Below are 27,397 nucleotides of genomic sequence, written 5' to 3' on the forward strand. Positions count from 1 at the left end.
GCAGGAGAATCGCTTGAACCTGGGATGTGGAGGTTGCAGTGAGCTGAGATCACACCGCTGCACTCCAGCCTGGCAACAGAGTGAGACTNAAAAAAAAAAAAAAAAAAAAAAAAAAAAAAAAAAAAAAAAAAGAGAAAGAGAAAGAAAAGGTAATAGGAAATGAAGAGCCCTTCTTCCAAAAGCTCTGTGCCTGCCCCATTTGGCCCATTGGTAGTGTTTCTAGTGCTTCTGCAGAGAGAGGGCAGCAGGGAAGGATGCATCAGGAAAACCTGTCAACTATTCCTCCTCTTCATGCCCTCCAGGGAGGCTGTGATTCTAGAACACCCTACTTCAGCATTCAGTCCATTCTCTCTGTGCCTTACATTTATTTAACAAGGCTCGGAAAGTTGCCTCGTTTGGTGGCTTCTCTCTGGTGACTTCTTTTGGTCTCCTCAAATGCCTGTTCTCTGCCCATCCTTTAAATGGCTGGAGCTCTCTAGGGCTCCATCCTAATCCTTCTTCTCACACTCAGCACTCCCCTGAACTCCAGGATTTCTCAACCCCAGCACTTTTGACATTTGGAGCCAGATAATTCTTCATTTGGATGGGGCAAGGTGGCTGTTAGAGGAAGTTTAGTAGCATCCTTGGCCTCCGCCTACAAAATGCCAGCAGTAGCCTCCTCCCTATCTGCATTGTGACCATCAAAAATATCTCCAGACATTGCCAGACGCTTCTTTGCTGGGTGGAGGGAGGAGTGAGGAATTGCTCCAGAAATCACTGTTCTGCTCTTTGGCTTCAGTTACCACCTAGGTATCCATGGCTTCCTAATCCAAAAGCTCTGCCGGTTTCTGGAAGTATTTATTCAGCTGTCTTGTGAATATTTCCAGCTGAATATTCCACAGTCAGTTCAAAATCAACCAATCCTAAAATGAACTGATTGTCTCTCCTCACTCAGGACTGGACTCCCAGTGGTCCAAACCAGAAACCTCTCCCTCTGAGTTGAAATGCTCCTCTACAGCTCCCAACTGTCTTCCACCCTCTCCATGCCCACTCCCACTGCCTTAGCTGAGTCAGGATCATCTCTTTCCAGGATTATAACAGTAGCTTCTTCCTCTCCCTGCCTTCCCTTTGACCTTACCCCTTCTGTTGCCTAAGTGGGCTTTCCAGGGGTATGCCCAGTGATGCCCCTCCCTAGCTTTACATTGATTGACAGTTCCCAAGGTCCTCGGTATTAATGATAAAATCCTTAAAATGAGTTCTATGGCTTCAGAGTACTCCTCTGCCTTGTCTGTGAACCGCAGCATTATTCCCATTTTGTCTTGTTTTCATGTCCTTCGTTCAGGAATGCTATCTCCCACTTTCACCTGGCTCAATCTTAATCATCCTGGAAATGCAGTTTAAATGGAAAGACGCCATACATTTTTTTAGTTGCTTCCTTTTTTCTCGATTTCATATTTTATTATCATGTTTTTGGAGACACGGTCTCACTGTGTCACCCAGGCTGCATGGAGTGTAGTGGCATAATCATGGCTCACTGCAACCGGTAACTACCAAGCCCATCCTCCCACTCCAGCCTCCTGAGTAGTTGGGAATACAGATGTGTGAGCCCCACTCATTCCATATTGTAAGTCCTAACATTACATAAACGTAAGCCCAATTAACCTTGTTCTTGAAGAAGCTAAACTCCCCAGATACCCAAACCACTCGACTGGTGGTGTTGCCAGGCGATGGTAGGAGCAGTCTCACTGCAACGTGACCTTGAGGCAACGCCCATGAGTCCTAGGCCCAATGCAAGGGGCTGTCCACTAGTCTCCTAGACTCTTCACTGGGAATGGGGTGTGAGAAACAGCCATCATGAATAGCTAGAATCATTTCTTCAGGAAAAGACCCATCTTTCCACTTTTAATTTAGTGGAAGAAGTTTGCAGTTTTGTCCAGGGGCAATGTATGTGGGGGCACAGTAAACGCAGCAGCTTGACTTTGAAATTGCCCCTCAGTGTGTGATTACCTGTTGAACACCGAACTTAGTGGAGAAACACACTTCTTAGCACAGTCTCCCCCCTCCCCCTCTTAAAACAGGATGCCTCCTAGGATGCTAGTGGCACCACTGCCACTGCATTTCCTGTTGGCAGCAGTGAGCAGTGAAAACCAAGGCGGCAGCAGGCAGTGGCCCAGGCAGAAATAGCTCCCGCGCGATTCACTGGAGCCTTCCCAGGGCCCTGGTCCCGGCTCCCGGGACTCGCGCGTCCTGATCTCAACAGCGGCAGAGGCCACCGCGGTGGCCGGAAGCACTTTGGTCCAGACACTCCCCGCACAGTGCGGAGGGAGCTGGAGGGAGCCACTCTGCGCCCGGACGCCTCAGCGCCCCCTTGGGCTCGGGCTTGCTCTCTGGGGGAAGGTCGACCGCGATGGCAGGACGCGCTTCCCTCCGCACCGTTCGGGGCGCCCTGGGCGCCTGGCTTCTGAGCGGCCTCTGGGCCTGGACCCTGAGCGGCCTGGGGGCGGTGGGTTCCCCTGGAGCCCCGCGCCCTTGCCAGGCGCCGCAGCAGTGGGAGGGGCGCCAGGTTGTGTACCAGCAAAGCAGCGGGCGCAACAGCCGCGCCCTGCTCTCCTACGACGGGCTCAACCAGCGCGTGCGAGTGCTGGATGAGAGGAAGGCGCTGATCCCCTGCAAGAGGTACTGAGCACCGGCCCGCAAGGGCGGGGGTGGGGGGCCGCGCGGGACCAGGAAAGGCGAAGTCGCGGGGGCTTGCGTCCTGGAACTCTCTTTCCGGCCCCTTGTGGCTCCTCCCTTCTCCCGGAGGGATCCTTCGCAAGGAGGGTGGCTTGGGGACAGCATGGTCTGGGGCTGGGAGGGGCGCTGCGCCCACCGAGGGTGGCCTGCGAGGCGGTGGCAAGGAAAGAAGGGACCCATCCAGGGCGGGATGGAACTGCAGGGCGCCCAGTGCCTACGTTCCCCGCTTTTCGCACGCTGCTGACTCAGACTCTGGGCTCATGGAGCCCCCTGCAGTCTAGGGCGTGTCTTCTGCACTATCTCATTTCTTTCTGGAGCCATCTGCGAGAGGGGCACGCAGAATATCTATTTTCTAAGAAATATTTTTTACATTTTAAAAGAATATGGCAAGACTACAAACGGTGTGGGAAATTGATAAAAGAAAATTTCGCCCACAAACTTATCCACGTGTTACAGCTATTAAAATTTTGGTCTACTCCCTTTAGATTTTTTGTTTATTTTAAAGCAAATTTTACATACTATAATCAAAAGTCTTATATTGTATAAATATATTTAAACTTAACATCGTCTCTTACATGTTCTTATTTGCCATTTTATTAGCTGGTCTTCTATTTTTAATGACTGCACAGTATTCCTTACAGGGGCAAAGCTGTAAGTTTCTTTTAGGCATTAGTCTGACTATTCACCTTTTCACATTTGTTGTGACAAAGGACACCCTTTTTTCGAAACCTCATCTTGCTTGTGGTCCCTTTAAGACCTGATTTCTAATTTGAGATCACCACCTGTCTCCCTTCCAGAGCCCTGCCATTCCTCCTAAGCGTGTGTCTCTCACTGGCCTCTCTTTATGGTATTTGCACCATTAGGAGTTGCAAAATGAATTTCCCTGGTTTAAAGCTCCAGTGGACTGTAAGATCTATAGCAAAAAGGCACCATTAGTTTATAGAACAAAACTGAACTTGATAATATCATTTCATCTAAAAGCATTTGTTAAAGTATTAGGTGACCTGAAGAAAGTACTGAAAAGGCAGACCCTTTCAAACAATATATTCAAGCAGCAAAATAATACATTATGAAATGTAGCATGGAGCAGCACAGTCATCATGGTGGGCTGGGAATTGATGCAGAGTCTTTCAAGAATGTGAATGTTTTCAGTTGGGCCTTGAAGGGCACAGCAATAATAATAACAACCAACAGTTGAATACTTACTATATATGAGGCATGACACCTAGGATTTCACACATATTATGTGATTTAGTTTAAAGCTCACAATAACTTGAAAGTGTAGATTTTATGATCTCCATTTTACAGACAGTAACTCTGAGGACTAGGGAGATTAAGCAACTTTCTTAAGATCATACAGCTGATACTTGAGGAAGCTGGGTGGATTCTGATGCCTATGGTATACCAGGTTCACATTCATTCATTCATTTGCTTAACAAGTATTTGTTCATGTTAGACACTGTGTATAAATAAAGTGGGTCCTGGCTTTCAGGTAGGTCAGAGTCTGAAGGTGAAGTCACATAAATAATAATTTTTAAAAATCCCATACAGTGGTATGAGGGGTGAGATGGGGGTGTGATGAGAAGACCTCAGTTGGGCACCTAATCCAGGATTCTTGGAGGAGCTAAAATGAGAGTGAGTTCTAAAACACCTGTACAGGCTGCCCAGGGAGATGTGGAGAGAATGCTGGTCTTGGGGGATGTAGGTGTATCTGTGCTGGGTATGTGTGTGCCATCCTAGAGTGTATAGAACTGAGTAAATCCCAAAAACCGCAGACCACTCACGAAGAGGGCTGAAGCACAGTTTATGGCGAGGGGTCATACTGAAGGAGTTTTAAACTGTGGAATTCATGATTAGATTATACAAAGATCCCTGAATGTGTCCTTAAGGATGAAATCCCACGTTGTGGACACAAAATGGAGCAACGTGGAGCAAGAGTAGAAGCATGAGCAGAACCTTGGAGATTTTCGTAGTGGTCCAAGTGAGAGATGGGTAGTAGCAATGGGAATGGTGAGCAGGGGGAAGTGAATGCATCAGGGAAGTCTTGAAGAGATTCAATTGAGGAACATGTGAATGATTGGATGGGTTGTGGCAGGCATGGTGAGGGAGATGAAAAATTTAAAGAGGCCCCTGTTTTTGGCTTCTGAAGCTAATGGTACTGATGGCATAGGGTAGATTGGTGTTGCTGTTCCTTGCAACAGGGCTTGACTTTGTGCACTTCTAATTAAGGGTGCGTTGGTATGCTATGTAACTTTATGTGAAGACTTGTACGGTAGCGGTGCATTGATGTAGTCATATTGAAGGTGGACTGGGATGGCCCAGGGCGCACTGCTGAAGCAGAAGAGTGTGGCAAAGAGAAAGATAAAGGTTCATCTCTCCAAAGGTGGTATTTTTTTACAATTAAAAAAATTAGGCTTTAGGGTCAGATAAATCTGGGTCTGAATCCAAACTCTGAATATGGGTCTTTGGGTAAGTTACTAAAGCTTTCTGAGTCTCAGCATCTTCACTTACAAAATGGGAATGCTTATAATGCCTAATTTATTGGATTATTGTGGGGCTTAAATGAGTTCAAGTATATAAAGCGTATAGTACAATGTCTGATAGTACACACAGGATGCTCTACTCATGGCCAAGGTTGGCACCATCGCTACTACTATCATCATCATCCTGGTAAAGTTATCATAGCCCAGAGACCTGCTGCAAGCCCTTTGGGCTCAGAAACTTGATCAAGCAGTGCACACAAGGTCCCTTTCTTTGGGAGCAACCTGCGAGTAAGGAAACTCAAATGCTAAACTGTCTGTTTCAATGAGTTTTATTGCTGGCATGAGGACCAGAATTCTCAAATCCACAAGACTAGCTCATACTCTCCCTGTAGTCAGAACTATGTGGGGAGCCAAATTATCCTCAGGAAGTTGTGAGCAAAGAGTTGGAGCAAATTCATTGAGCAAACATCTAATGATTGCCTGCCCTAGGTTGGTATGTATGCTCAAAGTGGAGTTTTCCATCATGAATAAGGCAGACCAGCCCAGGGTAAGGTTTAGTGGTAATCAGGCAAAAGCAAAGTGATGTATTCATTTTCACAATAGAAATGACTTGGTGGTGGTTCTGTGCTACCTCAACTGTGCTGCTCCTGACCCCTTCCAGTCAGAATGGTGCCTTGGTGAGTACTGCTCAAGTCTGTGTGAATAACCCTTCTTCCATGACTCCACGAATGATTAATATCACCCTTAGATGTGTGTTTTATACCTTTAGTGGAGTCACATCCAAATCTTGCTGGCCTAGCAACTTTTTGTCCGTTTGTGGTGATTTCTCATTCCTATGCCCTAATCCAATAGGTGCTGGTTTCACAGTTTAACTTCTAAAAGACAATTTTATTCCCTTTCTTTCTGAGTTCTTGGCAAGGTTCTTTCTCACAGTCACATCGCTGGCCCTAAGTCAGATGTGGAAAAGAATGTTTAACGCAAAAACACATTTTTAAGCTCTTTAAGTGTAGATTTGTTGGAACAAACTCAGAAACTCTTTCAGGTATTAACAGTCTGGCCAAACAACCAGATGTTATTTGAAGAAAATATGGTTGAGTTGTCTCTTCATATTTATGATTAAGTTGAGAAATAAGTTTTAGAATTGGATCAACTTCTTAGGATTTTCATTTTACATCCAGATAGTTATGGAAAATCCCATTGATAGTTACTGTGGAATGATTAGGACTTTCCAGGCTCTCTTTTCCCTGAGATGATGGAAAAGATTAAACAACTTTACAAGCTTCAGATAAGACAAGCCTGATCAGAGAATGGGAAATACTAGTAATTGATACCATTTTGTTTTCTGATTCCAACTGTCTTTTCTGACTCCTTGATTAAATTCACAAGTATTTATCTGGAAGACTGAAGGAAATCAAGAAGATTATTTTCATATTTCAGGCAATTTGTTGAACTTTATGGGGGAAGCAACACTGATGCAGAATGAACCCTCTCAGGCCACCAGTAACTTATGGCTCTTGCTTACAAAATGGTGGCTTGGGTGTTGGAATCAATGAAGGTCTTAATGCAGAGTGAGCAGAGAAGCAGTAAAACAATATACATACGGATGGTATCTTGGAAGACTATTTTATTATCAATCCTACATGTTCTATTAAGGATTTTTATTTTTAAAAGATGAAAAATATTTCACAGATGGAACAGCAAGTGGATTCCTATTCAAATTCTGATTAATTCATGTCTGCCTCTCTCAGTTTTCACAGAGCATATTATTTCTTGGAGAAGAGCATAGCATTTACCTTCTCTTTTTTTTTCACAGAGAATCAGCCTCCCGTAGTGGAGAGAGCAGGGGCATTCATGTTAGACCATGATGGAGTGTCAACCATGGCCTCTAATCCTGCCTTCACCCCAATAAGGTCCTCAACATTGCAGAACCTCTGTTTTTTTCATCTTTTAATTTAATTTGAATGATACAATGTTGATACGGAATCATTTTTAGGATTTCTTTTCTTGAATGCTAGGTACAGATAGGATTAAATGATATCCTGAAGATACCAATTGTACTTTTATTTTATCAGGCTGATTCACTGTTTCTACCATAATGCAACAAACTTGACACAGGTTTTAAAATTTTTCTCAACCTGTCCCATTGTATAGGTACATTAATTCGAAGTTCTTTTTCTTCCTTCTCTTTTTCACCCAAGTCTGTGCTTATGAGTAGAGACCAAGAAGAGGCTGCTTTGAAATGCCTCCGGCCCAAACTCAGAAGGCTCTGTACTCAACTGAGCCTCCCTTCCTACTAAGAATGGAATAGTGTTGCTTACAGGAGTGTTGGTCCAAGTATCCACTGTGGATGATCAATTCCCAGGGCTGTTATCACCTAAGGTAACTCCAGTAATCATATGTGTTTGGAAAAGAGGATGAGGATTATTTTTCAAAAACATAATTTTGTTTTATTTTTAAACAATCACACCTACAGAAAAGTTGCAATTATAATACAAAGAGCTTTCCCCCAACTGTACTGTTCGATGGTAAGCTGCCGATCTGATATACCTATGATCCCCAGATACTTCAGTGTATTTCCTCCCAGTAAGGACATTCTCCTGAATAACCACAATACAACCATAAAAACCAGGAGATTAACACCACTTCATTTTGACCATCTGAAATTCAGATGTCATTCCTGTTTTGCCAGTTGTTCCTTGTATGTTCTTCATAGAAAAAAAAATGATTTAAATGCAAGCACTACATTTAAGTGTGGTGCCTCTGTGGTCTCTTTCTGTCTGGAATAGTTCCTAGGTCTTCCTTGCACTTTAGTACTTTTAAAGATTGCAGGCCAGTTATTTTGTAGAATGTTCCTTGATTTGGGTTTGTCTGATGTTTCGTCATAATTAGATTCAAGTTACTTACCTTTGGCAGGAATATCAGAGATAATATTCTGTCCTAATTGCATCCTGATGTGCACTTTGATCATTTGATTGACTGTTGTCTGTCAGGTTTCTTCACTGTGAAATGACACATTTTTCCTTTGTAATTAATAAGATCTGGTAGGGAAATATTTGAAAAGCCATGTACATATCCGATTCTTCATGAATCTTCTGATTTATACATTTATTTGTATCAGTATGAATTCGAGCCTTCTCATTTTGTTCTATTTGCTCTCATTGTTTGCTTTGCTGTTCATACTGTCCTAGATTTGGCCAGTGGAAGCCTCTTCAAATTGGTTTCTATGTTCTTTTGACATCTTTGAGCACTTCCTTGCTTTCTGGCCCAGCAAGATATTCCAAGATCATCTATACTTTTCCGGCCCCAGTCCTAGAATAAACCATTTTTTCAAGAAGCCCTGATTACTTTCCCTGGAGAATAATATGTGGAAGTCAGGATCTGTGCTCTAGTCATGCTCAGTGTGCCGTCAGGTGGCACTGCTCCCAGGTCCTTTCAATGGACAAAGCAAGGGGTATTGAGTTTGAATACACCTTCCTACACTCATACATAGATACACATTTGCATCTGTATTTATATCTGAACCTCCAGTTCTAATCCATAGAGGTGTTTAAACCTATGCCTTCAATTCTAATCCAACACTACATGGTTCATTCTAGTTTTTTTTTTCCCCTTTCATTTTTGCTATTCCCTTCTCAGACAGTGAGAAAACTTCCTCCTAATACTCAATTGCAGTAGATAACCAGTCATGTGTCACTATGCTGTCCCCTTTACACATGGGCTCTGAACCTCAGGCCAGCCCATGTAGACGCCCATATTCCCTTGGTCCTATCTAATGGCTTTAGTCTGAGTTGTTCAAGAGAAAGGAGAAAGTCAAATTATGTTTTTGACATATGTTTGTATTCCTTCGGGTTCCTCAGCATGTCATCATTACAAATCCTCAGAGGGTGTCTCTGTGTGGCTGGGGGAGGCAGACTAATACAAAGTGCTCAATAAATTTGTTTGATGATGAATCCTGTTTTGCATGAACTGGATTTTCATTTTAAGAAATCATGACCTTGTAATAGGAGAATGGCTTCTCCTTTAACCTTTCTCCATCCTTTTGGGCTCAGATGGCTGGAGCTCGCATTTTCTTTTATGAGCTCTAGAAGTCTTGACTGCTTGTGGCCTCTTAATCCTCAAAGAATAAACCATGCTGATTTGCAATACTTGAGTTTTGCAATATTTGAGTTTTTCTTCAAGAAACAGATTTTATTGGAAGCACGCAAAGTTTGATTTAAAGAACTTAATTCAGTAAGTCTGTAGACCCTGGATTTCAGAGGATTGATGCTGAGATAGGGAGGGAGAAGCAGGCACTGGGGAGAAAAAGATAGATGCCAATGAAGATAAGCCCAGGAGAGTAAGGAGGCTAACGGAATGTAAGACTCATTAACAAATGGAAGCCAGAGGTGGTCACCATACTGCTTTGAAAACATCTTTACTTTCTCCAATAACCTTGAGCTGTTTCTTCCTGATTCTGACCTTAAGGATGGTGGTCAGGGGCAAAGTGCCCAAAGATCTGAAAATATTCCACCAATTAGTGGTTTGTTTTTCCTGGAATAAATATGATAGTCTTAGATTTCACCAATTCCAGTAAAAATTTTCTGTTTTCCCCCTTTACAATTCCTTTTATTTTACCCATCTTTAGAGAAACAAATCTTCTCTTGATCTTACCAGCTGAAACTCACTCTCCTATTTAAAGCAAATGTCATGCTAGCTACAAGTTGTGTACTCCTGTGCTCTCTTGTCACTTCTATCACCACTCTATTGAAAATACTCTGGTCAAAAGCAAGAAGCTCTGCGTTACTAATCAGCTAATCCTTGATCAGTTCTCATCTTATTGTAGATTAATTCCCCAATTTGATGCACTTTCTTCACTTGGCCTTTAACACACTTGTCTTCTGGTTTTCCTTTTTCCACCTTATTTCCTCTCCTTCTTAGGCTGTGACTCTTCCTGCTCTTCCCTAGACTGCTAATAGTGGATTGTTCCAGGGCTCAGGCTCTCCTCTCTTCATGTTCCTACCTACACTCTAATTTTGATATATACTGAATCTGACCATACCTCTACTGTTACTCTGGTTCAAACCTTTATTATGTCTTGGCTGGATGTTTGTCATAGCCTCTTAACAGGTCTTTCCCCTTCTGACCTTGTCCCCTTTGGTCTGTTTTCCACATAGTAATCCCAGGGGTTCTCTTAAAAATATGTCTTATCACTCTTTGGCTCGAGACTCTCTAGTGCCCCTCCAGCTCTCTCAGGGTCGATGCCCTTACTCAGAGAGGAAACATCCTTACCAGGGCCTGACGACCCTGTGGAATCTGCTCCCCAGCCTCTTCCCTACCTTATCTCTGTCACCAGCTTGCTCCTTGCAGCCCTGACCTCAGCACTCTTACCCTTTGCCTAGAAATCCTTTGCCCTAAGAAGCTGTGTGGCCTACTCCCAGATTAAACTGTTTTTCCCCTCAACATACTCAGTGCTACCTTACTGCTTGTATTAATATATCTAAGGCACTTATGACCATCTGGCAGAGTGTTTCATGTGAAAGTTCATTCCTTCATCTTCCCCACCTTCCCTCATGCACAGTAAGGCTCCATTAGCTCAGGGGTTTTGTGTGGTTGTTGCTGTATCTCTAAGCTCCCAGAACACTTTACAATCTTTTCAACATACTATGTGGGACCTAACTGAATACATGTCCTGTACAAAAGGACTGTGTTCTGATGTCAGAGAAGGTGATTCCCAAGCTCCATTTTCTAGCTAAGAGCAGGGCCTGATATTTTTTGAATCAGTGAATGAGAGAAACGAATACCAGATAATATATATTCATTGTACAAGGGTATCTAAATAATAGAGATATATTTTCTTTTTTTTTTTTTTTGGAGACGGAGTTTCGCTCTTGTTACCCAGGCTGGAGTGCAATGGCGCGATCTCGGCTCACCGCAGCCTCCGCCTCCTGGGTTCAGGCAATTCTCCTGCCTCAGCCTCCTGAGTAGCTGGGATTACAGGCACGCGCCACCATGCCCAGCTAATTTTTTGTAATTTTAGTAGAGACGGGGTTTCACCATGTTGACCAGGATGGTCTCGATCTCTTGACCTCGTGATCCACCCGCCTCGGCCTCCCAAAGTGCTGGGATTACAAGCATGAGCCACCGCGCCCGGCCTAGAGATATATTTTCTTTTCTTTTTTCCTTATAATTAAATTTCTCAGACAATAAAATGATAGATTTATGTAATGGTTTCATGGTTTATTATTCATTTATATGTTATGTTATACCTCTTCTATGTTAAGAATGATTTTTGACATCGAATTACACTGCTGTGTTCTGAAAAGTTTTCCAGCAGGGTTGAAGTGGAACTTCCCTAGGAAGGCACATCACCACCTCCAGAGAGCAGATGCCCCAAACTCCTTTCACCCATGAGCCACTCTTCAACTGCCCTCTCATCAAATGCTGTCTTCAGTGTCTCTCTAGTGCCTCAATTTCAACTTTGGGAAATTTCACCCCATGTGGGCATTGCAGGTGTCTTTCTGAGGCACTCACCATTTCTCAGAAGCAGTGCCTCTCGGAGTCAGGAGGCCATCTGAAGAGGAATCAGACCCTTAGCAGGGTGCCTAAGTTATTCTCAGGCTCCCCCAAAGAAAGGAGAAACTCTTGGGACAATGGCTCCCCTAAAGAAGGCAACTTCTCCGGGATGAAAAGGGTACAATGCCTTGGATGACTCCTGCCCCCTCACAGAAGGCTGCTTTTGCCGTGTCTTAAAGTTAGATCTTCTGGTAGAGTTCCAGAATGTGAGCCCTGCCAATAGTGAGAGCCAAAAGCTCACCCCAGAAGAAGCACCAGAGTCACCTCCCCAGCTCTCCCAGGGAAGACACTGCTCCAGAGCATCTCAGAAGACGCTCAGGGGAGACACTGGCAGATGGGAAGCCGGTGGTGCGGGCTGAGGGCAAAGCAGTTGCTCTGCCTGAAGCAGTATTGTCAGCAAAGTGACATATAACTTATGAGGAGTATCTGTGGTACCATGAACCCCCAGGCTCATTGCCATGGCATCTGGGAGCAGGCATGGTGGACGCAAGGCCCTTCAAGTTTGCTTGAAAATACTTGCAGGGGAGACTGGAGAGCCGGGCCATCCACATCCATCCCAAGTCTTCTAAAATATTTTCCTCAGGGCCCTTACTGAGACATCTCTTAGATCTTCCAGCATGTAAGGCTACTACCAAGATGCTGATGGTCAGGATGTCCAGGCTGATAAAGACAGAAGAGGCCCATGCCACGCCAGAGCCCCTGAGCTGGCTGAAGTCAAGAACAGCAGCATCTGCTTCTCCAGGGCAACTCTTGGCGGAGGGACCCTACTTGAAATGGGAGGCAGAGGCAGAGAATGTAGGGAAAGCATGAGAGGATGGAAGCTCCCATTTCTGAAGAAACAGGGCTGTGGACCAGTGGAAGATTCTACCAGCCAGCACTCTTGGGAGTGAGGATGGAGGAAGAAAATCTGCCCCAGACTTCATGTCCACTAGAAATGCCACATCAGGTGCCGTGTCTTGCTATGGATTCTGTTTCTTGTGGGTGTGAGAGTTCTTCATCTTACAGTCTCCACCTGTCCCTTGTCACATACTCTGTCCTTCTGAACAGAGATTCTCATGCTAGCCCAGCTTCAGGTATGGCCTGGCTTACTTTTGGACCCCAGAGATCTCACTCTTCGGGGATCTCAACTCTCCTTAAGAAGTTAGGAAATGAAACTTGGGAATCCCACTTCTTGGACATCAGAACACTGTGCCTTTTGCACAAGACAAGTATTTATTTAGGTTCTTCTTAGTATATTGAAAAGAATTTGAAGTGTTTCAGTATTTTGTAGTCCTCTTTCAACATGCTGAATCAAGCCTCAAAAAGGTCAATTTCTGTACTTGTTAAAACACAGGAATTTTTATAGTGTGTGTGTTTGTACAAGTTTCTAAGGAGCTTTGTCACAAGGTCTTCTGTTTAAAAAAAAAAAAAAAAAGCCATGTTACTCCTTTTATTGTTCACTGCAATTTGTTTTATATCAATTTTCTTATTTACCTGAATCCTTTATTTCGATTCATGTTTCAGTCACCTAGGGAACTTATTCAACTAATATTTTTTTTGGAGAGGATACTAAGATATACTTTCAGAGATTTTCAATGTCTGACAACATCTACTTATTGCCATTTAAATAATGATTTTTTGGTGCCTACAAAAAATTGGGTGAAAATAGTCTTTTTTTAAAAATATGTGTATGGCATTTACAGCTCTCAAAGAGAAGTCTGATAATTTTGATTTTGTTTTAATAATTTGTTTTCTGCCCACATTTTTGTAGGTGGTTTCTCTTTTCCTTGCATTTTATTAACATCTTCAGGCAAAGTGTAGTGTTAGGGAAACTTTCATCTAATATTTCTGGAGTTTTAATGCTCTGTCTTTTCTCTTGGGTCCTTACAGAATCTCTTTCTGCTTATCTGTTCTGGTTCTCTCACATCTGTCTTCCAAATGTCTTCTTTGCTTTTTATCACTTCATATATTTTTCCCCCTCTGAGTACTACATTAGTACCTTCTAAGTCACTGCCTGTGGGTTGTTTTTTTTGTTTGTTTTTTGCCACAGTCATTCTATCTGCTTTACACTGCCATGACTGAATTTTTAATCTAAAAAAAAAATTACCTACTTATTTAGAGATGACATCTCACTATGTTGCCCAGGCTGGCCGCAAACTCCTGGGCTCAAGTGGTCTGCTTACCTCAGCCTCCCGAGTGTCTGGGACTACAGGCTGTTGCCACTGCACCCCGCTTGCCTTTTTTAATTTTGATAATGGTGTTTTTCATCAGAAAGCTCTCCTTGTGGTCACACAGTATTCCTTTTCAGTTGTAAACACAGTCTATCCCAAATCCCAGTGAAAATAAGAATAGGATTTCTATTTCAGAGTTTCATTAAATATTAGCTGGAAGGGTGTGCATGCGTTTATATTTCATCATGGTGGGAATTGATCTATTTCTGCTAAATGGCATCATGCTGACTCTGCACTGTCCTTTCCATCCTCCTTAGAGTACCCCCTGCTATGTTGTTCTAGAAGCCACTGTGCACCATGGCAACCTGGATATCTCAGTACTAATTATGCTGTTTCTTTTCGTAGTGGTGAAACAAAAATCAGCCTGCACTTCTGTCTCATGAGAAATTTTTTATTATCTTTCATCAGATGAAAGAGTCCTTGCCTATGCATTGCCAATATTCACCCAGATGTATTTTGAAAAAAAGCTCTTCTTCTCAAGCCCTTTTTTCATCTTTTGAACTAGAATCCAAGTCATGGAAGCCCATCACCTTACAGCTTCTTAAATGGCAAACATAATTATTCTTTGATTTTGCTTTTCCTCGGGCGACATTCTTAAGTAATTTAATTTTCCTTTTGTTATAAGTGATTGGCAACAATGTGCACAATGAATTTGTGTCTAACACAACTTTGAAATAGTGTTTTTCTTTTTTATGTCTCATAATCATTGTAGGGTGTAACTCAAACTTAGTATACGCCAGCATGGCAAGTGGCCGCAGCTCAGATCTTCCTTCTGAGAGTCAGATGGCCGGCATGCATTACTAATCTATTATAGTGAGTATTAAACAAATCCAAAGTTTGTTCAATTTTTTCCATAAAAGCCAAAGTCCTTTTGTAATCACAATATAATATTTGTCTACTCCCTTTTCTGTAATTTAATACATCTTGGATAGCCAAGCAGTTCTACATGGATGGGAAGAATCATTCCTTCCCCCTGTTGAGAGTGAGAAGGAACATGGTGTTTGAAACTTAGAACGAGTCTGGTTGACCCCATACTTGACTACAAAGTTATGCTCTGAGCCTCATTTTCTAATCTGTTAAAAAAATAAAAATGCTAATAACATGATCAACCAGTTGAATTTGCCAATCTGTAACCTCTGCTTTGGATGTGTTCTTTTTTTTTCCTGTTTCAAACTGTGACAGAAAAACACTTGTCTCTTGACTGTTAAGGAAGCAGCTGGTCAGTTTCACCTACACCCAGGCCAGCCTCTGGTATTTCAGGTTCTAGGATTAGTCAAATCATTAGGCCCTGCTCATTCTGAGGGAGAAGGCTCTCAAAGAGTTGTTGTAAGGAATTGAGTAGATGTTGTTTGTAAAGGAGTGATTTTTATTCATTTCATTAAGGATATTTAGAGCTATAAGTGTCAGAACATCTGACTAGCAAATGCTAAAATATAGGAATGTTTGTTGTTTACTCCAGAATTCTTGGGATACATGTTGTTAGGTCTGATTCAACAGTTTCATCAAGGCCCAGGCTTATCTGCATCCACTTACTCTGCCATTCTTAACATGACGGCTCATAGTTGCAGATTGCATGTTGACTTGTTGCTTCATGGTTTCAAGAAGGCTGCCTCTGCTCCAAGCATTATGTCCTCTCCCAACTACAATCAAAGACAGGAAGTGAGGGGACTAGTTCCCTAGAACATGGACACTGCTCTTTTTTCTTTTTTCTTTTTCCTTTGAGAGAAGAGACATCTCCAGAGGATTCTCTCTCATTACAGAATTTTCTTTAGATCTTCAAAACCAGAACCAGTTACTTTAGCTCCAAGGGAGACTAAGAAAGTGAGTACAGTCAGCCCTCCGTATCCACGGATTCCACCATCTGCAGATGGAAAATATTCTTTTAAAAAGTTAAAAATGGCCAGGTATGATAAATCATGCCTATAATACCAACACTTTGTGGGGCTGATGTGACAGGATTGCTTGAGGCCAGGAGTTTAAGACCAGCCTGGGCAATATAGCAAAACTCCATCTCTACAAAAAATACAACAAATGGCCAGGTGTGGTGGCATGTGCCTGTGGTCCCAGCTACTTTGAAGGCTAAGGCAGGAAGATCACTTGAGTCTGAGAGGCAGTAGTTGCAGTGAACCAAAATCATGCCATTGCACTCCAGCCTGGGTGACAGAGTGAGAATCTGTCTTTAAAAAAAAAAGTTAAATATGACAGTAAAAAATAATACAAATAAAAAACATAGAGTATAATCACTATTACTATAGCATTTATATTGCATAGTCTGGAAATAATTTACAGTATACAGGAGAATATTCATAGGTTATATGCAAATACGAAGCCATTTTATCTAAGGAACTTGAGCACCTGTAGATTTTGGTATGGCATAGGTTATATGCAAATACTAAACCATTTTATCTAAAGGACTTGAGCATTGTAGATTTTGGAGGTCCAGTCCTCCATGGAGGTTGAGGGACTACTCAATATAATTTTCTCAACCTCCATATTGAGAGACGCACAAGGGAGAAGGGGTGTAAATGCCTGCTGGATCTTTCTGGAAGGGGTCCACCATAGTACTCAGAATGTTCTGTCCTTCATCTCTCTATCACACCTGGATGAGTTAGCCCTTCTTTGTTACATAGTGTAGCAATTCATATGTGTACATGTGAAATTATTTGTTTCCCTGTTAAATGTTAACTGATGACAATAAACACAAATATGAGATTTTCCTGTCATGTTTATGATGCCTTGCATTTATATAGCAATTTTATATATATTATCTCAAATTATCTTCATAAGAATGTCATAAGTTTCCAATTTTTGTCTCCCTTTCCATATGAGAACGAAAGAGATGACATTTGTGATCATACAGCTTAACAATAGTAAACTGGGAACCTTGATTCTTTGACCTAACCTTTTTAACCTTTTACATTGTCTGTAAACCTTATTCTGAAATAAGAACACTAGAAAGGTTTTTTCCTGCTCCTAGCAGGGTAAACTTTTATTATCTTTTCTAATGCAGAGAAATTAATGAAGCTCCACATCTAGTTAAAAATTCCAGTGTTTTTATTGGGTGGAGGTGGGGAAGTGGAACAGTTAGTAGTATCTCATAAAATATGAAATGAAAATTTCCTTTGACCCAATAATCCCATTCTATAAATTGTTCGTGGGGATATAAACACAGAAAGGCAAAAGGTTTTATCTCCAATTCATGTTCAGTATCATTAATATTAACAAAACTGTAGAAATAATCTAAGTGGACATGAGTTGGGAACTAGCATATCATACCACATATACAAGGGAAATGTGAATCCATTAAAACTATTGTAAGGAAATCTCACTTATGAATGTTGATATAATAAGTGATGAAAAATTCCTTAATAGCAGACTATGTCCAACAGCACATTTAAAAAAGTAATACATTGTAATCAAAAGAGGTTTATTCCAGGAATGCAAAGATGGGTCAGTTTTAGAAAATCCATAAACATCTACAAAAATAATCATGTGATTATAGCCTTAGTCTGGCAGAAAAGCAGTTGAGAAAATTCAACAAACATTCCTGATACAATGGATTCAGTAGGAACTGACGGATGCTTCTTTAACATAGTATAATCTGTGTAGTTCTTAATATACTTGAAACCATAGCCCTTTTTCCACTAAACTCAGGAAGAAGGTAAGGATGCTCATTACCTCCATTATATTTAGTATCGTGTTGAATTTACTGACCAGTATAATCAGAGAAGACAATGTAATTAGTGGTAAGGGGTTAGAAAAGAAGAAATTGAAAATCATCTCTATCAATGATATGGATATAGTATACCTGGAAGACACAAAAGACCTGAACATAAAACTAATTCAAACAATAAAAAGTAAGGTGGCTAGATATAAAATTAACATGAAAAATTAATAGCCTTCATATATACAAACAATAACCTTGCTAGAATGATAGTGTAAGAGAAAGTGTCATTTAAAACAGCAACAGTGACAACAAAAGATCAACTACTTAGAAACAAATTTCAAGGAAATGTTCAAAACTTGTATAGCAAAAAGTTTAAACACTTCTTTTTTGGAATGATAGGATGATTCAACATCATAAAGATATCAATTGCCATGTTAATACACAGATTTAACTCAATTACAACAAATGCAAAAAAGCGGGAGTTTTTTTTGAGCTAAGTTGATTCTAAATTTCATATGGAAAAATTAAAAAGCCCGAACATAGGAAAACCTTGGAAAAGAAGGACACAATAGGAGGATCAGTAAATTTGACCAAATGTTGAAACACACTTGTACGTCTCTGTATTTAAAAAGTGTGACACTGTTGTGTAAATAGGCAATTCAGTGGAATAAAATAGAGTCTTGAAATAGATCCACATACATCTGGAAATTAGGTATACGATAAGGGTGGCATCTCAAATCACTGGGGAAAAGATGGACTTATTAATCAATAGTGTTGAAACAACTGAGAAAAGAGAAAATGAATCCATATCTCATACCATACATAAAAATAAACTGCAAACAGATTAAAAATCTAACAAACAAAATAAAACCACATAGTTATAATAGAAAACATGATGCATTCCTTTATAATCTGAGAGTAGGAAACTTTCTAAATACAACAAATCCAGAAACTATAAAAGGAATTTGCCTTTTAAAAATGAAAAATCCTTTTCATTGTAGAAAAAATTTAAATAAAACCAACAAATGGAAGGGGAAAATAGAGGCAATTTATATCAAGTACAAAAGGCTAATTAATTAATTATCTGTAGAAAATAGAGAAGAGAAAAATAAAAAACTGATGTGCAGAGAAATGAACAGTTTATGGAAAAATAAAATCATATGATGTTTAACATATGAACACTCCACCAACCATAATGAAAGGAAGTGAATTAAAATTACACTGCTCTTTTAAAGGGGAATGACTGAGAGGGGCACATCAGAGGATTCTGAGGTGCCTTATCTTTGATCTGGGCTGGAGATATCCAGATTATTAATTTAAAAAGTTTATCAAGCTCCACACCTTAAATCCATGCAATGTATTGTACAAGGGGACTTTTACAAGTTCATAGGAAAATAGAATTTAAAGATAAAAATAAAAAATATAAATTTATTTCTTGACATAAACTCCATCAAGTTCAATACACATTTGTAAGGGATGATACCAGCCATTTAGTTCATCCTTAACAAAGTGAGGTCCTAGAAATTTAATCAAGTCAATGTAGCATTTTTTACACTATGAACTGAAGAGAAATGGGTGACTTTTACATATTTTTAAAGATTAGGAAACAAAAAGAAGTCATAAGGAGCTAAATCAGGACTAACAAGTGGACAATTGATGATTTCCCATCAAAAAGTCTCATGGAATTGCCCTCGTTTGATGAGGGGAGTGAGCAGAAACATTGATATAGTGGAGAAAGATCTCTGGTAAAGCTTTCCTGAACATTTTTCTTCTAAAGCTCTGGCTAACTTTCTCAAAATAATCTCATAATAAGAAGATGTTATCATTCTTTGGCTTTTCAGAAAGTCAACATGCAAAATGCCTTGAGCACCCAAAAGAACGTACCATAACTTTTACTCTTGTCCAGTCTACTTTTGCTTTGACTGCACCACTTCTACCTCTTGGTTGCCATTGTTTTGATTGTGCTTTGTCTTCAGAATTGTACCAGTAAAGCCATGTTTCAGCACATTTTACAATTCGTAGAAGAAATGCTTCAGGGTCTCGACCACTTGTATAAAATTTCCATTGAAGGGTCTGCTCTTGTCTGCAGCTGATTGGGCCACATGGTTTTAGCACCCTTGGGAGTGAAAAGCTTGCTCAACTTTAAGTTTTCATTCAGACTTGTATAAGGGGAACTAATTGAGGTGTCTGTCTGTGGTGGTGGCTATTGCTTCTGCTGTTAATTGTCAGTCCTGTACAGTTAGGGCATGACTAAGTTTTTTTTTCCTCACAAATTGATGTGGATGAACTGCCGCTGTGGGCTTAATCTTAAATATTGACTCCTACCTTTTTAAAATGAGTTATTTATTTGTAACCATTGACTTCTTTGGAGCATTGTCCCATAAACTTTTTGTAAACGTCAATGATTTCACCATTCTGCCACTTGAGCCTCATGATAAATTTAATATTTGTTCTTGCTTCAATTTTGGCAGAATCCATGTTGCTCTGATAGGAGCTCTTTTCAAACGGATGTCTTATTCTTTTTAGTGCATCAAACTACATCCTGTTTAGGCATGTTATAACAAGTTTTGTGAGTTTGTCTTGGTGAAAAAAAGTTGGAATCCATGAATAGTTTTTTCATAATACACATTTTCCGTAAACTTTTTAAAGACCTCTCACATGGATGTTATACTTACTAAAAATGTTCTTAACAAAAACCTAATAGTCAGATACCATTTCTTACTCCTCAGATTAGCACAAATTTATGGTTGACAACTTGCTCTGTTGGCAAGAGTATAAAGAAAAAAGACACTGTCATATAATGCTGATAGGCATGCAAAATAGTACAACCCTGTGGAGAGAAATCTGGTAATATTTAACAAAACCACAAATGCTTTTACCTTTTGACTTGGTAATTCCACATCTAGTAATTTACCCTAAACATACAACTCCAAAACAGCACAACAAAGGTCATTATTTTTGTTAATATCAAAAGAATAGAAACAACTCAATGTTTATTGGTAGGAGGCTGGCTAAATAAATGATGATATTTGAACATAGTAAATTTATATGGCCGTAAAAAAATAAGGATACTCTAGGCATTAGTGGAGAATGGAGAAAGCAAGATGCAGAAAGGTCTATATAGCATGCTACATTTTCTGTAATGAAGAGTAGGAAATAAGAATTCATATACGAATTTGCTTATTTTTTGACAGACATGCAGGAAAAATAAAATGGAAGCAGTTGAAAAGTGTCAACTATAAAAAGCATGAGGAATGGGGAAGAGGAGACAGGGATGGAAGGGGAACTTGCCTCAGTATACATTTTTATGTCATTTTGAGTTTTGAAATATTAAAATTTTTACATATTTAAATAATAAAATTAAATCAAAGAGGAAAAGTGTAAATTCCCTGAATTGAGAACAAACTAAAACAAATAAATCTAATGGTATATCAATTTGGAAACAACCACACAGAGAATAGGCTTATTCTAAATAAACTTTTGACACAACACTGACTCTTGTTCCTAGGGAATTATATTCTAAGGATAAGAAGAACTACCATGAAATCTTAAACTTCATTTGGCAATTTTATTATTTATAATAGTTTTGAAGTTATTATTTCAAAATGATAGAATGAGCAAATAAATGTTTTTGTTAATGTTTTTAGGAAGCATGATTTTCATTTTAAGAGAAAAAATATATACAAAAAAAGGAAAAAGAAACCTATATTGTTAATTTAAATGAAAAATAGCCATATGAATCCATGAGTTTTTTTTAATTTGAAACTCTGACCACTGAAAAGCATTCAAAGCAATGACATCTCAATGGCAATGAGCACATCTAGTGCCCTGATGTCAGTTTCTAAATTGTTTCCCCACTAAGAGTAACTGGAGTTTTTTAGAGAAAGACCTGATTTCAGATCTGGGGCAGAGAAAGTCCAAGGTTAGTCTGTGCCACCTTGTGTCATAGAAAGTCAGGAAGCATGCAGAAGACACATACACCAACTTGAAGGAGCTCCCTCTGACCAACTTGGGCAAATTTTTGCATCAAAAGGAATAATGACTTTAATTTTTTGTCATACATTGAATAAAAAATAAAACCATGAGTCCAGAGTGGTACTCAATAGATTAAGATAGATGGATGACATTTACTATACCGTTGGTTCTATGATACCAACTTCCAGTGAAAGAATTGATTGAGGAAATTGTTTTACCTAAAACCATTAGGTGACAGTTATTGGGTAACAGGATATTTACTAAGTATCACTCATCCATTACTTGCCAATTGCAGAAGGAAACGCTTTTATACCAGATATCTGCAGTCACCATATAACTTGGTGATGAAAGTTAGCAGCATTAGTAGTGGGAAGGTACATCACCTGTCTTCAGATATGATAAAGTCCAAAGTCTACAGCCTCACCAATGATGTGTTGTTTACAAATATCTCGGAACTCAAATTGAAAAAAGCCTTTAGACTCCATATCCAGTTCATAAGAATGACAAAAGCTAGAGGAGCAATTTAATGACACCATGAGGAAACTGCAAAAGAAATCCACAATGTGGAATATCTGCAAACCCGAACTCTTCAAAGAGTCACTGTCATGTTGGAAAATAAAAAGGTAAGAGTACTCCTCCAGATTTTTAATAGAGACATACCCAAATATCATGCTTGAACTTTAATTAGGCTCTGATTCAAAAAACCAGCTTTAACATGTGTTTGGGGTCCAGTTGAATATGGAGCTGATATCAGGGGATGAATTTTTATTTCTAAGATATAATACTATTGTGACCATATGGCAAAAGCTCTTGTTTTAAGGAAATGCTTAGAAAAATAGAAAAAAATACAGTAAAATGTAGTGAATTGTTGAGCCTAGGAGGCAGACCTAACAGCGGTTTTTGTACTAGTTCTTCAACTGTTCTGCTTACTTATAATAAAAATTAGGAAAAATTATTTCATAGATCTATCTTTTTACTTAGAAGATTATCAAGGACAAATTGTTGAATTCAAAATGCCTGGTTGGAAAATAAATACATAATATGTACTCATTTGCATAAAATGTATATAGTACATATTGAAAAATCAATGCAATATTTATACACCTATAATTTTAGCAGCATTTTTCACAATAGCCAAAAGTTAGGAAACACACAGAAATCCATCAATGGATGGCTGGATAACTGAAATATGGTATATACACACAGTGAATGTTATTCAACCTTAAAAAGAAAGGAAATGCCAACACATGCTACAGACAGATAAATTTGAAGGTATTATATTAACTGAAAAGAACAAATATTGTGTGATTCCACTTAATGAGGTATGTAGAGTAGCCAAACTCATAGAGGCTGGCAGTAGAACGGAGGTTGCCGGAAGCTGGGGAGAGGGAGAAATGGGTTATTATTGTTTAATGGGTATAGAGTTTCAATTTTGCAAGAGTTCTGGAGACTGATGTACCACAATGTGAATATGTTTAACATTACTGAACTGTACATTTAAAAATGGCTAAGAGGCACATTTTGTCATGTGTATCTTGCCACAATTAAAAAATAAAAAATTTAAGTATCAAAATTAATATGTACATAAAGATATATTTCAAAGAATATATATCCAGATACATGTACAGAGCTATTATTTCTGTAAGTTAGAGTTTCTGGGCAATTTTTGCTTCCCTTTCCATTTCTAGATTGTTATAATTTTTTTATACTGATCATGAATTCGTCTTACTAAAAAAAAAAAAAAACTATTTTCAGAAGAAAAACTTCCCTAGATTTTCGGTGTTTCAGAAAATATGGTGATTAGAGAGAGAGCCTACTTTTTAGGGAAATGGATTTGGAGGAAACAATGGAAATTGTCAATGGAGCCTGAGAATTTTAGTAAAAGCAAGAAAAATCCTTTGTCCCATATGGTGAGAAGCAAAACAGGCCACTGGCCCGTCCTGTGTGTTGTGGTTGCCTTGGAGAGCTTGGCCTTCTGACCCCTTGGCGGGGCCTAGCCAACCTGACCTTGCTCACAGTTGAGGCTCAGCGGCAGCAGAGTCTTTGTGGGAACTCGCCTGCCCCTCCCAGGGAACTGTGCTTTGCTTGGTGCCTGGCCAGCAAGAAGGCGAAGTTTGCCTGATGTTGTTGACCTGGACTGGTCACCAATTCCAACATTTCACCTTGCTTTACTGTGCCCCGGGGGGCCATTGGTGCCTCTCATCTCACATGGCCTCCATGACAGAGCCAGGCTTTGATCTCACCTCCTGGAATCCAGTTCCTCTCAAAGTCTATTAATCCCTTGGGTTCTTGGGTTATTCCCGTTCAGCATCCCCACTCTGATTACTCATCTCAATCGTGGCTGGTCTCTGTATTTTGACCTTTGGTCCCTGTCAGGCTGCAAGCCCTGAATTCTATTTGTGATGGAGAGACTTAATGTCCTAAATGATAATATGTTAAGATAAACAGACACACCACTGCAGTATCATTAAAATCTTCTTTTCTAAAATTTGTCATAGAGCAGTACTAGCATTTATATCCACATGGGGTTTTGAAAATAAATGAATTGCATATTCTATTTTGTTTTTCATTAAACAATTATTTTCAGTTTTACTTAAGGTACAGTCAGCATAACCTCAATATCAGATGAAACCTTTTTTAAAAAGTAAATATTTTGAAAACGTAGAAAAGTGCAGACCAAAACAAACACCTGTGTTCAGACCACCCAGATTTAACAAATGTTAACATTTTGTAGTGATTGTTCTGGGTCTAGAATTCTCATTTTAACATTAAATTTTACTTCTGTATGTGGGCAGATCTGGCCTCAGGGAAATAGTGAAGCTATGAGGGTTCCCTCCCTGCTGTCCTCTGCCCTTCTGTTGCATGTGACTGAACAGGCATCTGTGGCCCTTGGTCACACACAGGGCCATGCCGGGCCTTTCCCGGCACTGCTGTGCTGGTAGCTGCTCCCCAGGGCTCTCCATGGAGTGCTGGAGTCCTCAATTCTATCATTTCTGATAGAGTTCTCAATATCAGAAATGATAGAATTGAGTAGCATAAAAAGCTGCAAGCCAAAAAAGTAAGGTTTATTAGAACAAAGGAAGCTTATTGTAACTCTGTCAGTGGGGAGTGCTCCAAGCATCTCAGGAAAAAGTGCATCCAGGAAACGAACAGCTGTTGGAATCCCAGTTTGCTAGTCTTTTTCTCTGCTTTATTCTTTTTTTTTTTTTTGAGACAATTTCGCTCTTGTAACCCAGGCTGGAGTGCAATGGCACGATCTCGGCTCACTGCAACCTCCGCCTTCTGGGTTCAGGCAATTCTCCTGCCTCAGCCTCCTGAGTAGGTGGGATTACAGGTATGCGCCACCATGCCCAGCTAATTTTTTGTATTTTTAGTACAGACGGGGTTTCACCATGTTGACCAGGATGGTCTCGATCTCTTGACCTCGTGATCCACTCGCCTCGGTCTCCCAAAATGCTGGGATTACAGGTGTGAGCCACCGCGCCCGGCCTCTGTTTCATTCTTTAATCCCGTTTGCATGTTGGACAATAGCCTCCTTCAGCTTCTAAATCTACATATATTATGTCCAGCCCATGTAAGAGGCTGATTATTAGACCTTGGTTGCAATGGCTCAGGTCCAGAGAAAATAATCTCATTGTCTCATCTCTGGTCTAGTAAGCTCTGGTGAGGGAAGCAAATATGAGGCTAGAATGGCATGTATGACAAATATGAGGCTAGGATGACCATATTAGTCTGTTCTTATGATGCTAATAAAGACATAACTGAGACTAATTTATAGAGAAAAGAGGTTTAATGGACTCACAGTTCAGCATGGCTGAGGAGGCCTCACAATCATGGCAGAAGATGAAGGAAGAGCAAAGGGACTTCTTACATAGTGGCAGGCAAGAGAGAGGTCATGCAGGGGAATCCCCATTTATAAAACCATCAGATCTTATGAGACTTCTTTACTACCAGGAGCAAAGCATGGGAAAGACCTGCCCCCATGATTCAATTACCTCCCACCAGGTCCCTCCTATGACACATGGGAATTATGGGAGCTACAATTTAAGATGAGATTTGGGTGGGGACACAGCCAAACTATATTAATGACACTTCTGTGATCCTGTGGATTTGGGGGATGAGGGCAATAGTCTCCAGAAGGAAACCCCCTCTCCCGCACATGGCTGCATATTCTCCAGGGAACAATCATGGCAGTCTGAGAAGCATGCAACTGGGATATCAGTACAAGCTAGGATTGCCTTTGTAGGCCAGATGCTTAGCACTGGGGTAGGCACAAGATGTTGCTAGTGGTGAGGAGAACAATGGAGACAACTTCATGACAATGAAGACACTTGTCATTAAAAGTATCACAGAAAAGGATTTGTGTATGGACCACAATTCCCATATTTACAAGTGAACAATGCTCTAAGAGTTGGGTTAATGTTCCTGTGTTTCTTCAGTCAGTGCTTAGGCTCTGTTGTGCCAGTAATTTAGCTGGTTAAGAGAAAACAGTGACAATCCAACCCCAAACTTTTTCAAAGGGCTAACAGTTCTACGTTGACCCTGCATGCATATTATAAAAAATGAGCTCTATTTTTGAGCAATATCTCATAAAATGCACACTTACATTTCTTTCTATATTCATTCCCACTTCTAAAGGTATATATCTGGGTTCTTTTTTAACCCTCGTAAGCCATTTCAAATCTTTTCTGAAATAAGCAAATACATATAAATGTGTAAAATGAGGTCATGTTTATATTTCCATACTATCTTATAGAAACCTGAAGGATACGACTGTTAATAATACAATGATATGCTTCATCATGACGTTTCAGTCAATGAAGGATCACATATACAATGGCAGTCCCATGAGATTACAATGGAGCTGAAAACTTTCTATTGCCTAGTGACCTCATAGCCATAGTATGTGGTAGCACAACGCATTACTCACATGTTTGGAGTGATGGAAAGGTAAACAAACCTGCTGTGCTGCCAGTTGTATACAATTCTAGCATATAAGTAATTACTATATTATCGTTTTTTTTCTTCACATTTTGAGTCAGAGGTACATGTGCAGGATGTGCAAATTTGTTACACAGGTGAATGTGTGCCATAGTGTTTCGCTGCACACATCATACCAGCACCTAGGTATTAAGCCCAGCATCCATTAGCTATTCTTCCTGATGCCCTCCCTCCCCGCAAGCTCCACCGACAGGCCCCAGTGTGTTGTTCCCCCTGTATGTCCATTTGTTCTTATCATTCAGCTCCCACTTATAAGAAAGAACATGCGGTATTTGCTTTTCTGTTTCTGGATTAGTTTGCTGATAATAGTGGCTTCCAGCTCTAACCATGTCCCTGCAAAGGACGTGATCTTGTTCCTTTTTATGGCTGAATAGCATTTCATGGTGTAGATGTACCACGTTTTCTTTGTCCACATTTTCAGCCTATCATTGGTAGACATTTAGGTTGATTCCATGTCTTTGCTATTGTGAATAGAGCTGCAATGAACATAGGCATGAATGTTTATTTAGAATAGAATGACTTGTATTCCTTGGGATATATATACACAGTAATGGGATTGCTGGGTCAACGGTATTTCTGGTTCTAGGTCTTTGAGGAATTGCTACACTGTCTTCTACAATGGTTGAACTGATTTACACTCCCATCAACAGTGTAAAAGTGTTCGTTTTTCTTCACAATCTCGCCAGCATCTGTTGTTTTTTGACCTTTTAGTAATAGCCATTCTGACTGGGATGGGATGGTATCTGTGATTTTGATGTGCATTTCGCTAATGATCAGTGATGTTAAGCTTTCTTTCA

The 27,397-nt window shown here is 40.1% G+C and overlaps 1 protein-coding gene across 2 annotated transcripts in view; it reads left to right on the forward strand.

The window, feature by feature from the left end:
• Positions 1–2,043: 2,043 nt before the first annotated feature.
• Positions 2,044–27,397, forward strand: part of EPDR1 (ependymin related 1) — a 31,032-nt gene continuing 5,678 nt past the window's right edge. The window contains exons 1-2 of one of the 2 annotated variants that reach the window (XM_017519473.2): positions 2,044–2,655; positions 11,498–13,872. In XM_017519473.2, the coding sequence (XP_017374962.1) occupies positions 2,387–2,655; positions 11,498–11,585 (357 nt within the window). In that variant the 5' untranslated portion in view covers positions 2,044–2,386 and the 3' untranslated portion in view covers positions 11,586–13,872. Of the gene's footprint in view, positions 2,656–11,497; positions 13,873–27,397 lie in introns of those variants that run through there. The other variant, XM_017519472.2, reaches the window with a different exon arrangement.

This window comes from Cebus imitator, unplaced genomic scaffold, assembly GCF_001604975.1.
Source record: "Cebus imitator isolate Cc_AM_T3 unplaced genomic scaffold, Cebus_imitator-1.0 Scaffold749, whole genome shotgun sequence".
Taxonomy (NCBI): Eukaryota; Metazoa; Chordata; class Mammalia; order Primates; family Cebidae; genus Cebus; species Cebus imitator.